General features: G+C 41.2%; 1 protein-coding gene across 1 annotated transcript in view; it reads left to right on the top strand.

The window, feature by feature from the left end:
* The window catches only part of MEGF9 (multiple EGF like domains 9), a 1396280-nt gene that overhangs the window by 924777 nt on the left and 456067 nt on the right, over positions 1-15436 (top strand). Inside the window, exon 3 of the mRNA XM_044058008.1 lies at positions 8344-8483. Within this exon, the coding sequence (XP_043913943.1) occupies positions 8344-8483 (140 nt within the window). The remainder of the gene's footprint in view (positions 1-8343; positions 8484-15436) is intronic.

Here is a 15436-nt window from a genome sequence, read left to right as displayed (position 1 = left end):
GCTGCACCCATAGCAATTCCAATAGTCTGCTTATAGAACCTGCTGTTAAACATGAAGTAGTTGTTCCTAAGTGTTAGATCCAGTAACCATCCTAGCACTTCTGTCCCTCCTGGAAATACATTCCTGTCCTTTTTGTGTGTGTCTGTTGCAACTTGAATACAGTAGCTGTGTGTAAGCTCTGTATAAAGTGCTTCAACATCTGTTGTAACCAGGATTGTGGAATTGCTGACTGGAATATCTCTAATTTTACGTAGAAAATCCCGAGAGTCTAAAGTAAAAGATTTGTTGGCCTCTGTCATTGCTTTTAGCTGAGCAGCAAAGTGGTTGGATATTGCCTCTGTTATGGAATCACCACTTGCCACTCCCAGTCTGTAGGGAGGATCAGAGATATTCTTATGGGATTTTGGGATCCCAAAGAAGCCAGATATTTTTGGGTAGGGGGATGACCAAGCAGTCAAAACGTTTGGCATCTAGTAAGTCATCCTCATGCAGCATTCTCAGTTGCTCTCTGAAGTTATTATAAGCAACATTCACAGTGTTAAAATCACACACTGTAAAACCTGTTATTGTCAAGCATGATGTCAGTCTTGCAGTTATAAGTTTCTGTATCTGTGACTAGGATGCCTCCACCCATATCCGTCTTTAGGATTGTGTGCATTTTATCTTGCTCAAATTTTAAATTGGAGCCAGTTCTTTTGTGCTAATGTTGTATTAACTTCTTCCTATGTGGTTTACTGAAGGCCCTGCAGATACTGACCTTGGATTTACTCTTATTTGCACTCAGGGTGGGGTTGAACTCTGGGACAAAAGTCACTGTGCTTTTTCCATTTCATACCATTGTCATTTCTATCAGTGTTGCTTCCATACTTATTTTAATCATTGAAACATATTTTAAGTTTCAGTTTCCTCACATACAGTTTAACGTCAATCACAGTTTTCACCAAGTTAATTCTGTTAAAAAGTATAAAAGTTGGACCTTTACCTAATATTTCTTGCACTAGCTGCATCAGTGGTTTTGTCAAGTGGTTCCAGACCTTAGTCCTATTTTGTTGTTGGTTTTTGTGGGTCCCTTCTATTGTGATGATCTCTCCAAGTCCTTTAGCTCCCTGGCCCTTTTCCATTACCTGTTCCTGTGTTGATGATGCCCTTATGGAGAGCTCTGAGTCTCTGAATAGCTGCTCCATTATTTGCCTCCTTGTTGGAGTCTGGTCAGCAATAGGTGTGGCCAGGTTGTTCAGGAACCTCATGTAGAATAATGTGGAGAAGGACTTAATCAGAGAGTGGGACGCAGTTTTAAGGCTGCTACTTAGGCATAACAAAGACCAGCAGGATTTGACCATCAGAAACATCCTAAAGCTGGGGAATTTATGCAAGGACAACCTTGACTCCATTTCCAGATTTTTAGATCTTGAAAACCGTATCACTGACTTTGAAAACAAAGTTAAGGAGAAAAAAATGGAAAATAAAAATCATTAGGGACTTAAGGGACAAGCAGGAACCTCAAAACCATCATATTTCGACCAGGAGAGGGAGTTACCCACCTAGACACAATTGTAGGAAGCATTTTGTTGGCAGTGGAAGTATGACAAACCTAACCACCACCCCAAGCATGATGCTGGAACACAAGAGAACTTGGCCACACCTGTTGCTGACCGGAGAGATGTGGAAGTAGACAGTAGGCAGGATTTTCACCAAGGCCACCAGGAACCTGGACCCGACTTAGATGCACCCATCACCACCACCATCATGAAGCAACAAGACATGAGGAGAAATACAAAGGGAGACTCCCAACAACTGGAATCACCAGACTCCAACAGGGAAGCACACAGCATAGCAGCCTTTCACCTTAATTCTGAGGTTCTTAAGATTATTCTCTATGTCAGGCAGCTGTGCTTCTACATCCTCAACAACCTCCATGTGAATTCATTCATACTGGTTGTCAGATCAAGAATAATGTTTTCTGTAATCTACACTGGATACTCAAAACAGTTCCAATTAGCACTTTCGTTTACTAAAATGAGCAAACTTCTTCAGACCAGTCTGAAGAAGTTTGCTCAATTTATTAAACAAAAGCACTAATTGGAACTGTTTTGAGTATCCGGTGTGGTCTTTTTTTCTTTCATTTTGTTGCAGTTTGTTCGTTTTTTCTGAGTTTTCTGTAATCTGCACTTTATGCAGCAGTTCATTTTTCTCATCTTTTAAACGTGAAATAACAGGTTGGATTTATGCCTAAACTGTTAGCCTTTATATCACTTCCAGATGTGCATACTTTGTTCTGGTTACCTCTTCATGAAAGTCTGGCAGTTATCACAGAGGATTAAGGTATGAAATATTAATGAGCTTCTTCCTGTAGAACAGGGTTTCATTCCCTCAGCTTTCGTTTGCCTACTGTGAGTGACTTTCAGCAAGTCAGTTAACTAGGTAGTGATTTCGGGCAGTTGGGAATTTGTGCTAGGCTCCTTAGTGGTCTTCTTGACTGCATGCCGTCTGTGACAAACCTGAAGTAGATTGAACCACTTTTTTAGTCCAGTGAAAGTTTTAAATTAATGTGAACATTTTGCTGGGAATTTGTAAATCTATCACAGTAGTCAGACAGTGATACACTGAAGTTACTCTAAAAAATAAAATATTTTATTTTTTATTAACTTCATTGTAAAATAGCACGTTTCTATAACCTATATTTTTTTCTGTTATGAGTGTCAGGAGAGGGTTTTAGGGATATTGAATGCATAGCTGTATGTGGAGCTATGCATAGGCACTCAGTTATGGGATTGAAGCTCATGTCCCAGGTAAAACAGCTTTATGTAGATGGCTGTTGTCACCATTTCTTCATTTTAATTAGTCTCATTTAGCCTTTACTGACATTAGAAAAAATATTCTGGGGGTCAGTGAGGATCTTACCATTCTTGACATGTATTGGATCCAGTAATTTTACAGCATTGCTCAAGTAATAATGATAACATTTTTTTAAAACAAATCCTTTTTTTTTTTTTTTGGTGTGTGAAGAAATTGTTTCAATAAAAAGTTGATGCAGTGATAAACAAGAAGCTAGGAAGATCCAAAACCATAAAAAACCTACTCCAAGACTGCTCAAAACATATAGAAGAAGACTTTTATTATAAGCAAAGCTTTAGGGCATCACCCTTCCTCAGTGCTATTCCAATGTAAAATAATTAACTCCATACAAAAAGTTTTAAAAAAGTCACTAGATCACAGTCAGCCTATAAAAAATCAAATCATTAAACAATTATGACATCACATAATTACAAACTGGTAAATTAACCCCTCATGCACATTCAGAATAACAGCATGTATATTATTGCAGTTGTATTTGTTTTTTTAGCCAAGAAAGGTTTAATACTCACAGTACTATTCAAGCCAGGAAATAAATCTGCTTGTACCAATAAAATCCATCCATCTAACGTATTATTTATATGACCACCTCTAATATGTCTAAAAACACACATTACTACTCTAAACTTAAAATAATGCTCAGAACCACTATTTACAATGTTTACTTAAAACATTTGTCAGTACTGCTCTCCGTATGTCTGATTTATACTCAATTATACTTTCTTTTTAACTTTCTCGTAGTTTTACCTTACGTAAAGGCAAGAACATTTTAGACATGTTACTAAATAAACTAAATGTATAGTGTTAAGTGGCAGAGCACTGAAAAACTAATTGTTTCTCTGTCACCGGGTAATTAAATAAAATACTATTTGCTGAAATATCAGTGCAACAACTACATTTTAAACAAGGAAATGTACCAAGTCTCCAGCAGTTATTCCTTGGGACTTTAAAATCTTTGTAACACAATCTACTTTTTAAATCGCACATATTCCTATATGCAAAACATGGTCAAGGGCCTAATAATTTATATAGTTCTGTCATAGCCAAAAAAAATTCCAATTTTCCTTAATTGTTTTCTACATTAGCTGTTCTAACATTGTGGGTTGTTGTATATCTAATTATATTATTACATGGTCTCTCTATCTTCGAACTCATTCCTGCGTCAAAAATAGGTTTAACTGAGCCTGTTCTTTTTAACAACACATCTTTTATAATTTAATCTGTTAAAACCATATCATAACCCCTGTCAAAGAATTCATTTCCTATCCTCCTCATCTCAGGCTCACATTTCCTCTTGATATTACTCTTGATCCTAAACGGTGAGCAGATTTCCACATGTAGTCGGTGGTGAAGCTAGCTCTAAAAAGAGCTGTTTAAGCCCTGTGGGCAGCTGGAGCTCTGTATAGAGCTGTTACAGATCTCCGTGAGCTCTGAGTAGAGCTGTTATGTGTTTTGAATGCTCTTTCGGGCAGATGCGGTAGCTCTAAAAAGAACTGTTTTGTTTGGTTTACTGGAGCTGTGTCTTTGCCACCGGCTGGTCTTACTGGAGCCGATACCAATTTCTGTGAGCTCTGAGAAGAGCAGTTTTGTGTTTTGAATGCCCGTTCAGGTGTCTGTGGTAGCTCTAATAAGAGCTGTTTTGTTCTTCAATGCATTTCCGGTTGCTCTTACCTGAGCTTGTACAGATCTCTGTGAGCTCTGAGAAGAGCTGTTTGGTGTAAGGTGCAGATCTACGTGAGCTCTGAGAAGAGCTGTTTTGTGTATGGTCACACTGGGCTCTGGGAAGAGCTGCTGTTGTGTCCTTCGGTGTTCCGCGGTGGTGTCTATCTCTGTTGTCCTTCTTCTTGAACAGATCTTCGGTTCTTTTGCTGTGTGTCAGTCCTAAAAAGGACTCTTTGTGTGCTCCCCAAGAGCTGGTCAGAATGACCTGAGAGCTGTAGCTTTGCTGCTTTTATGCTACTGTAGAGGGGGCGTGGTTGATTGCTGTCCAATGAGAAGTGGGGGTGTGGCCCTGGTAGGCCCACGAGGAGAGGACTGACCTGGTTCTCATTTCTCTTTTTTAATTCCTTTTTGTTTTTGTCCAGCTTCTAGTTTGTATGTGCCGTAAATAACCTCTAGCACTACGTTGGAGCCTTTCCCTTTGTCATGGGTTATACCTGTGTTTGAAAAAAGCTGTAATACAACTTAAATATAACCAAAATAAATAAAATTTAACTGCAAAACAGAGATTCTGTGGTGGGTGGTTTGGAGCATTGAGAAATCTCGGGCAGTATTCTGGGGTTACTGACTATAGTTTTAGATTTAGACTTGCCATTGCCATCTGTAAAACATTGGAAGCAAGCTTGGTTCTGAGAAAGATTCTGAGATGTCCGGCGCTTTCAGGGCAGATAGGGAGGTAGCCTGTCTGCCGCTCCTTCATCAGGGGAAGCGTACATTAGGTAGTAAAAAGTTAAATGTAATATGAAATTGAAATTTTACCTTTTAAATTAAAAAATAATTTATTAATAGTTGAGCTAACAATTGTAACTTTTGCGAGGGCTGATACAGTGACAGTTGTTACACTACCATCAGTTAATTAACTTCAATTTTAGTTCTGCTTTTAAACAACCATAGTTCAAAACATAAATACATAATGTCTTATGCCTGTGAGAAAACCATGAGCGAAATAGATAACATACCTTACTAGGAGCCGATTAGTTGTAGTTAGCATGATTAAGTGCCCTGAGGTTCAGAACTGGGGTGATGGTCTCCATGTAGTTGAGACCCGGAGGGTGTCTTGCTTCAAGTTGTATCTGCCAGATAAGTTCTTTTTTCTCTAATCTTGAATTGAAGTCCCCATTGAAAGGGATATTCTCCAGTTGTTCGAGTATCAGGAACTTAAATCTTTCGTGTCCTGTTTTTTTTTGTTGCGTGTGTTGCTAGTTGAAGTCGGTATCTTGTGCCTGATATCATACAGGTGTTTGGCAATCCTGGTTTTGAGAGAGTTGATGGTCTTGCCCATGTAGAAGACTTGACATTTGCAGCAGTTTGCTCTGTAGATAACTCCTTCTGTGTTGCAGCCTCTGAAGGATGTTCTTGTAGTTGTTGTTTTTTTGTTGTTGGGGCAATAGAAGCGGTCCGTGCCTGCCATGTATTTACAGTAGAAGCAGGGGGATAAGTCACTACATGGATAGGTGCTGTATCTGTCGAGTTGTCTTGGTGGGGGTCTCTCAAGGTGGTCTTTTAGGTTGGGTCCTCTTTTCATCGTGAACCCTGGTGCTTAAGGGAAGATGTGTCCAAAAAATGTGTTTGAAGTGATGATGGTCCAGTTATCACGGATGATCTTTTGTATGTCCTTATAGTCCATGGAGAACTGTAAAATAAAGTTGAGCCTGTATTTGTTTTCATACCTGTTTTTAGTCCCTAGGCTCTGTTGAAGTATGAATGTTTTTCCTTTCTGTTGCTTGTGATGGGGTCCAGAATCTAGTGCAGTGTCCTGTCCGTGTAGCCTCTGGCCAGGAGATCATTTTCCAGGTCTTTAATGTTGCGGAGAAAGTCGTTAAGGTCTTTGGTGATTCTGAAGATTGAGTCCCTGTGATTTTCATGCTTCTTTTGAGCTTGTATGGGTTCATGCTGCTGCCGTGGAGTAAAAACTTTACTCTTGTAGGTTTCCTGTACAAGTTGTGGTTGATGTCGTCGCTGCTGGTGTTCTTGGAAAGGAGCAGGTCCAGGAATTCGACTTGTCTTGGGCTGGTTTTGGTGGTGTACCTGAGGAAGCTGGTGCTCCTGTTGATGTTGTCTAGGAAGTCTTGTAGTTTCTGGGGGGGGGAGGTCCCATTCCACACTAAAAAGATGTCATCAATGAAACAGAAGTAGCACCACATGTCCTTGTAGAACACAGAGTTGTGCACGTAGTTTTCTTCCCATTTTCTTAAAGCTGTGTTAGCTAGGCTCTGGGCCATGACTGCTCCCATTGCAATTCCTGTGGTTTGTTGGTAGGTTGTTTGAGAATAAGTTAGAGGATTTTTCCAAATTTGTCTGTTTCTCCAATAACTGTTGCATTGTCTTTGTTGTAGGCCTCTACCATGGCCCTGATGCAGTAATCATGTGGAAGCACTGTGTAATGGGCCTCCATGTCGATGGTGACTAAAATGGCGTCTTCTGTGATGCGAATGTCCTTAATTCTGTTGAGAAGGTCCATAGAGTCCTGAATATATGAGGGATTCTTTTCTGCCAGTGGTTTGAGTGTGAAATCCATGTATATTGCTAGAGGTTCTGTAATTGCTCCTCGACTAGCAATCACTGGTCTGTATGGCAGGTCGTCGAGGTTTTTTGTGGGGTTTCAGTATCCCGAAGAACTGAGGTAATTTTGGGTGTGTGACGGTTAGGAAATCAAGTAGGTCGTCGCTGAGGAGCTCCACTGCCCAAAGTTCCTTCAGTGTGCTCTTGACCTTGAGTTAGGCTATTGTGATGTAGTTGGTGTCTCTCTTTTCATAAAATGTGGGGTTGTTAAGCATCATCGTGATCTTATGGTTGTAGGTACGTGTGTCCGTGACCAGGATGCCTCCTCCCTTGTCCACTTTCAAAACTCTCCTGCTACTGTACTGGTTTAGTTGCTTTAGCGCTTCCATTTCCCCTTTGGAGATGTTATAGATCCGCTTTGGGGGGGGGGTTAGGAGTTTTTTTAGGTCCTTTTCACATTTTTTCTGGAAAGCACTGATAACTTGGTTCTGTGGTGGGCAAAAGTTGCTTGGTCTTTTCCAGTTGACCTCCCTTAGGGCATGGGTACCCTTAGCTCGTTGTTGGTTAGTGGTTTTTGGGAGTGGTTCCAGACCACTGGTGGTTCGTTTTTGCCAGTCCGTTTTGTGGAAGGTTGTCCACAGGTGGGGTTTCGGTATCCCAAAGAACTGAGGTAATTTTGGGTGTGTGATGGTTAGGAAATCAAGTAGGTCGTCGAAAGGACAACAGCAAAAAAACGCAACTCTGACTCACAGAGGTTCGAATGGCTGTAATGTGAATGCACTATGCCATTCAAACATTTGGGCAGATGTCAAAAATGGTTTTCCGTCAAACCATTTTCGACATTTGTCCTTGGAAGTGTTCCTTAATTCGCCCTGAGTCGCGCAAATGCATGATCGCACATACCGTTCCCGACAAAATGAAGGTAAACCAAGTCTAAATGACACCCTGGATGATGTTTCAGTCCCTCCTGTCTGTTAGAGTGCTGCTGTATTTAAACTTATAATTTTTGCCTTTACAAAGTTACCATGACAGAAGTGTAAACATGCAATGGAACATATTCTGCTGTTTAACTGTTTTCCTGTGGGGGTGAAGAACAATGACTTCAACATTTTTTTTTGTGTGTTTTGCTTTAATTTCATAATGTCCTTGCTTGCCATCTGCAGCAGTTCATAGTTGCAAAAATAGGTTAAAATACCCATGATTGTGATGCAGATTGCAGTAACTAATTTCTGATTACACTAAGCTGGTGTGTGCTCTTTTGTCTTTTAGCTCAGGAAGGTGTCATTGTAAAGCTGGAACAACAGGCCTAAAATGTGCTGAGTGTAAAGAAGGGTTCTTCAGATTGAATGAGTCAGAATGTGTACCCTGCCAGTGCAACAACCATTCAGAACAATGTGATGCATTAACAGGTAGGAATCTATGCTCAGACCATTTTAATTGCAACTGGTCATTAAATACTTTAGTAATGTATTTTATGTTTTTGCCATAGTTCCAAAAATGACCGCTAATACAAGATGTAGTCAGAACCTTAGTAATGCATTTGAACAGCTGCAGTACATCTTTATGTTTGTGTCTATGTATGTACACCTGGGTGTATTTAAGATTGAAAAAGATGGTAATATAATGTAAATCTGTGCTGTTTTATAGCCACAGATAATTTATGTTGGCAGAACAAAGTGAGCGGAGAAAGGGACATTTGTATAGATAGGGTAAACCATTTTACATCCGTTTGAAAATAAATTTATTCCATGCACTTAAAGGGTATAAAAAATTATCTAGACACACCATTAAAAGATGATAAGGGAGTACAATGTTTAATTAATGCTATGTGACAGTCTGAGGGTCTTGCCAGATTAATGGTGGAAGACAAAAGCCTTGCATCTAAGATATGTGATTTTAGTGTCATTTCAAGTTAAATTATACTGTTAGTATTTGTTCACATTAAGTACTTGAAAATAAATTGCTTTACAAAGGAATCATAGTAACCAGCATGTACAGTGATGCATGCTCTCATTTTATACCGTTTGTCTGTGCGATATTAAACAACTCCTAGCAGCTGTTCTAAAAAAAAAAAAAAAAAAAAAAAAACTTTGTAGAAATATAGCACATCTCCAACACTTTTCTTGAGTAATGCCTGTATAAACCAGGGAAAACTCAGAGATGCAGTCTCCCACAAGTTGTCCTGGTTTGTAGGTGAGATCAGTGTGGTACCCTCTGTGAACTGCCTCCTGGGAGATGTCAGAAAAATGACCAAAGAAAACAAGACTGTCTGATTCTTAGATGGCATCACTTATTTATGAAGAAGTATTTTCCTGTTATTTAAGAAGAGGAAAGATCTTGTGAGATTTGAACAAAGAATAGTTTGTTGACAAAACCTTTACCTTCCTTTGGAGCTCCTTGATAACTGTCTGACAAAAATCAGCAAAAAGGACCAAGGGGCTTTCATAATAGCCTGGTTCATACAAGTGCCTCCTGCTCTAGCCAACACGTCAACACATGCACATACATTTATGTACGATAGGCCATGTTGAAGCCCACTGAGAAAACTAATTTTTCTCCATGTATTCCTTGAATTCAGAATTCAAATGCTGTGAAAGCTTCCATATACCCTGATCTTCAAGGGAGGATTGGAACTACGTCTCTATACTCTGATCCACGAGAGAGGATTGGATATAGGGGATTTGAACTTAAAGGAGCAGTGTGACTGAACACAAATTTTGTTTTGCCAGACCTAGCCAAGACTTTTGACACAGTCTCAACTTGAAGAATGGCTAAATGCTGGCATCAGTGACCCTGTTCTTGGTTCATGAAATGCATGCATTTAGCCTTTTGTGTATACGTTGTCGGACATTAACACATGCCTGCTGTTTTTTGAGATAACTAGACCAGTGTTCTTCCAGGCTGCAGAAACTACAGACGTATAGACAGGCCAAATGGACATGATAGGTCAAGGCCCCTTTTGTTCTTTCCCAATGCTTTTTTAGGAATAGGAAGAAGTACAAATGGCTAGTTTATACAGGATCTCATATGTTGGAGGATTTGTGTAAAGGAAGCACCCTCTGAAGAAGCGTGTGTGGTAGGTGAAGAATAATCCTTGTCAAATAGAGAGAGCTTGGTCCTTTCAGGATTCCCATCCTGTGATAGTTGTCAGGGAGAGTGTGGAAGTCTCAATGTATGTGCCCTCTTAAGTAGCAGGTGCATGTACCCCCTCTGTATCCAGGCAGGAAGGAGAAGTTTGCACACTCAAGGTGAACAGAAGACCTGTATTGCAAGGGGGAACATTCTTCAAAGTCAATAAATGGGGGAAGAGAGGCAGGTAAAGGGCCTTTTTGTGGCATCTGCTGATATTTCCTGATGAAACTCTGCCTTACTCAATTGAACTTGCTCCATCAAGCATCAGACTTAAAATCCAAGGCAGTAGGAGTGATCAAGATACCAACAAGTGCAAGAGAGCCTGTTTAACTTTTGCTGATTAATCTGTTAGCATCTTGGCTATGAGATGAAGGCAACAGGCCTCCACAGAGCATTGTTTAACTCAGTTATGGTAGAGGCACTTGAGAGCCTACTTCCTGGGAGCTGGCTAACTGTCCTTATGCTCAAGTGTAAAATTAGCTGTTAGCTGTATTAAGCCCCTGTTATTGCTCACAAGAGCGGGTAGTGCATATCTAATATCTGTCTCCATTACTGCAGACAGGTAGGACTGTGACATTTTACTCAGAGAAAAGAGCTCAACATTGATGAGGGCTTAAAGGTCACCTCAGCTATAGTGAACTTAGAAGATGGAAGAGGTTTTACCAGTGGTTTGGCCTCCTGCACACAATGTTTTTTCCCCCCTTTTGCATCTGCTTTGGATTATGTGAAGGAATCCTCTTGCTGACCCCATACTGGTCATTCTCCATTTCAGCCACCCCTAAGTATTGGGATAGGTCTCAAACTTCTTCTGATGTGTTATGTGGGAAGACTGGTTGAATTACATGCACTTGGGGCAAGACTCAACATCATATTGCTTCCCAGGAAAGTAGAATCCGTTCATCTGTGAGTTCTGACTTGTGATCTGCTAACCAAAAAAGATTTAGCAGGCTTGTACCTTTAGGCATTGAGCACAGTATCTTACTACTGATGCACATTAGGATTTGAATCAAAACTGCCCAAATGGAAGGAATTGCTGAGCATGGGAAGTACAGTTGTGTAAGTGATCTTAAAATACCAGTATATATTTGGAATATTACTGCTACAGTAGCTGTAGCTATGTGGGGTTATACTTCTGCACAGGGCATGGCAGCTGACCAGCTTCCAAAGCTTAAGGGCACCTTCCATATGCCCAGTTTGTTGACAGCTCAAGCAAAGTTGTAGAAAACCTGTGTCCTATCCACCAAGCCATTCGGAGATTACCTGCTGCCAAACAGCGTGCCTCTTGCAGGTTTTTGAGGATTTGTTTGGCTAGCAGTTCTCCATTGCTAGACAGGTAAGTTGCCATCCACATTTTATTTTATAAGTATTACTTTTTTATGTGAAATAAGTTATTTGGTGGTAGAAATTTTATCTGTATTGGACTGTCACACAACATTTTTCTTCTTTATACTGGTGGTGGTGCTGCGGTAGCATTGTCGCCTCACAGTAAGACGCTCTCTGGTTCGAGTCTCAGCTAGAGCGTCTTCTGCATGGAGGCATGTGTGAATGGGAGTACCTTTGTTGAAGGTTGTGCGTCAGGCCTGGCAAGCCGGTACGTAAAAATCAACTGCCAATCATTAGCGGACCGGAGTTCCGCTGTGGCAACCCCTAACCGGGAAAAGCCGAAAGACACAAACAATACTGTACTTTAAGAACTTGTGAAAAAATATAGTTTAATTTTGGTTTTTGGGGTGAGTACTTTTATGAAACTATGTTTAGTGGCTGTGGTATGTGCATGTTGTGCTTTTCACAATGCTTTATGAAGAAATTAATACTTTCCTAATTCTTGCCTTTTTTTTCCCAAACATCACATATGACAAAGGCAAGCTTAAATTTATATAAAGGAAGAACATACAAAATTATAAACTTTAGTTGCAAATAGTTACATCACAGACACCATTGAAATAACTGTAGTTGCGAACATTATACATCACTTAAAAACCATCCAGTCATTGTCAGTTAAGCATTATATGGCTCATTTAAATCCTGCCTCTTAAACTTCGTTCCTGCTCTGCATATATTATTCTCACAATTCCCATTTTTTCCTATGTAGTTTGCACCTTCCTTTTTCTAAAGATCCTAGTTCCAGTTGTTTCATCTCTGTTACAATATTTACTACTTCCAGTAAAGTTGGTCTAGACTTTTATTTCCGTTTTCTAGTAATTGCTTTTTTTTTTGGCAGCCACCACAATTAGATTCTGCAAGGCTTTACTATGTCTAGGCAATTCCAATTCTGTAGCATAACTCAAAAAATCATCTCCTCAGTCAGTCCAATCTGCTCACCCAGCATCTCCGACAGAGCTGTCTGCAGGGAATCCCTAAAGTCTGCCAGCTCATTACACTCCCAAAAAATATGTTCCCAGCTACCTCTTTCTTGCCCATCACACCTCCAACATTTGCTATCCACCTGAGGAAGAATTATTTGGAGTATACTTGGGGTATAAAAATACTTATGTAAACACTTCCAGGCAAAGATCCTAAATCTTTTAGACTTTGTTGCATATTTGGGAGATATACATATACCCCCCATTGTCTCTTTGTGAATTGCTATTCCAGTCTCTTTTCCCAATCCTTTCTAAGCTCCTCTGATTATTATAATTATCATGCAGTATTTTATATGCCTTGTTAATTATTCCTTTTTTAATGGCAGGTTTTGTTCTGGATTCTATTAAAAACTCTACCAGTGCTGGTCTTTCATTTACGAGCCTCCTATTTCTTTCTGTTTGCCTATACTCTGATATCAATCCTTGATAAGGAAGGCACTCTCTAACCTGAAGTCCAAATAAATTCTTGGCCTCTTCCCATTCTTTTACCTTTCCCTTTCTATTTATTTGCTCCCAATACCTTTGTTCCTTTGCCAGTTTTCTCCAGTAAATTCCAGCCCCCTCTTGCTTCTTATCTGTATCCCTGACCACAGTCAACCCTTTCGACGAAATCTCTTTTCTCCATTCTCGTGCTGCTTTGGTCCTTGGAATACTTCCTGCTATTTTATGAATATAATACTCTGTATGATTTTAGCTGTTCTCCTTAAGACTCTGCATCCATAATTCCAATCTGTCCTTATTTCTTGAGCTTCCTGCCTGTGTCAGCATCATTCCTTTCCACTTTGAATTATAGATGTTATGTTGTCCCGTCTCGCCTTCATTCTTGCTGGTTGGGTTCGGAGCCGATCCTCCGCTCTGACTCTGCCGATATACAATAGCTGAAGAGTTTTTACTGGCTCGAGGCTACCCCTTATCCCAACATGCCTAGCAAAAGCTACCCAGATCTCGTTTTCCGCTTGCAGTGTCTAGATTGCTCCATACTGGCTCAGGCTAAGTACTTTAATGTTTTTCTCGTTACTTGCAAATTTTTTGGTAATTTACTGGTTATATTGACACGTAAGAGCGTGCATCTTTCTTCGGTAGTCTAATGACCCTCTTTGTGGTGTTTTTGGCTGGCATTTATTTCTTTCAGGCCTGCTTTCCCCTTAGAGCCCATTTAAGTTAGAGGGTTCTTCCCTTTCTCCCCCTTTCTCTGGGATTGCTGTTTTAGTTAGAGGCTCTCCCATCAGGGCACTTGCTGTTTAAGTTAGAGGCTCTCCCCTTTTACTTCCTTCCTTCCTTTCTTTTAAAAAAAAAAAAAAAAAAAAAAAAGATAATTTTAAAAGTTTTTCCTTTGTGGTTATCAGCCTGTTTATTTCTGCTTATTGTAGGCTATGAGTGATAGTTTTTCTCTGTGGAAACCTTTTTCCCTGACTAGTGCTAGTTATGTCTAAAGAGTCTAAACCCTCTGGGTTTTAAAAATGCAACTTGTGTTGCCAGAAAATGTCCCTTACGGATGGGCTCACGAGTTGCGTTTATTGTTTAGGGGCTGTTCACCTGCAGGACTCTTGCTCGATTTGTCATGCTTTTAGTTCCAGAGTCCTGCAGGAAAGAAAAAATAAGCTTACTTTACGTGGCCTCCTGAAGAACCCTCAAGATGCCTTGTCTCAGGGTCCTCAGCCAGCCAGTACTGTCTGAGAAGCATTCCAAGCCATCGGTTCCAAGCTCGGAACAAACAAAATTTACTGAGAAGCCTTTGGCAATGTCAGCCCCCAGCATTGGCTCTGACAAAGCTAAGTCTCCGGCGGTCTCCATCTGTATCCTCGGAGCCAGTCTGGATCCATAAGAGATCAAGGTTTCCCTCTTTGGAGCCAGTACACTCCTCTCCACAATCTCTGCTGCTGCAATTTGGAGCGGGTAGTCACCGGTCCTCTTCACAGTCCTCTCAGTCCTCCAGACTTTCGGATCACAATGTGGAGAGTGTGGTCAACAGGCTCTTCAAGTCACAGGCACTTGCTAAATTACGCTCGAGTCCAGCCCATAAGAATTTGTCTCTTTCGGCTGTCCCAGCTTCTCCATCGATTCCTCCTCCGACTCTCTTGGGCTCAGAGCCGGAGTGCATGGAGGTTGTGGTGCTGGAACCATTGGCTCCAGTTTCTTCTCCCTTATCGGTTCTGACTACTGCTCTGATCTCCTTGATGTCTCAGTCCGTCGAGGGGACTGAGTGACAAAGCTCTCTCACCGCCTCCGAGGGGGGAAGTGGCATCGGACCTTTGTCTGACCCTGCTCTCCCTCTCGGAGCTTCGGCGCAGGTGAGCTCGGCTCCTACATCGGCCTCGGTGCCTTCGTTCCCAGTTCGAAGATCTCCACGCTCTTCGGAGCCAGAAGCTCCTTTGACTCGGGACTGTGGTGCCTTCGAGGTGATGAGCGTGTTGTTGCCTAAGACTGCTCCACCCTCTGCTCCATTGGCTTCTTCTCCCTCAGTGCCTGTGCCGACCTTTGTCCCTCCTCCTGCCAAGCGTAGGTAACCTGTGCCCCAGGACACCCCACTGGGTGATCACACTTCTCCGAAACCTTACCCAACCATTCGGAGGTCGCTTGGAAGAAGAAATGCAAGAGGAAGCATCTAGACTCCCCTGAGTCTATCACTTCGGATTTCAACTTGGATGAGTCTGAAGGGTCCCCACTGTCTCTCTCTGAGTGTCTCTTTTTCCAGACATCTTGGAAATCCTCAGACAGAGGGGTGGCTGGAAGTCCCTAGCCCCTTCTGAGAATGAGTCTGTATACCTGGACACATTTGGTTCCCAACCCTCCACCTCTTGGGTGTCTCCGCCTTTTGACCCACTTTTGTCTGTAATGAGTCGAAAGGCATGAAGCGCTCCAGAGAC

This window comes from Protopterus annectens, chromosome 16.part0 (genome assembly GCF_019279795.1).
Source record: "Protopterus annectens isolate FY-2018-M chromosome 16.part0, PAN1.0, whole genome shotgun sequence".
NCBI classification, from domain to species: domain Eukaryota; kingdom Metazoa; phylum Chordata; order Ceratodontiformes; family Protopteridae; genus Protopterus; species Protopterus annectens.
Note: the sequence above shows the minus strand (reverse complement) of the source record. Positions and strands in the feature narration are given on the sequence as shown.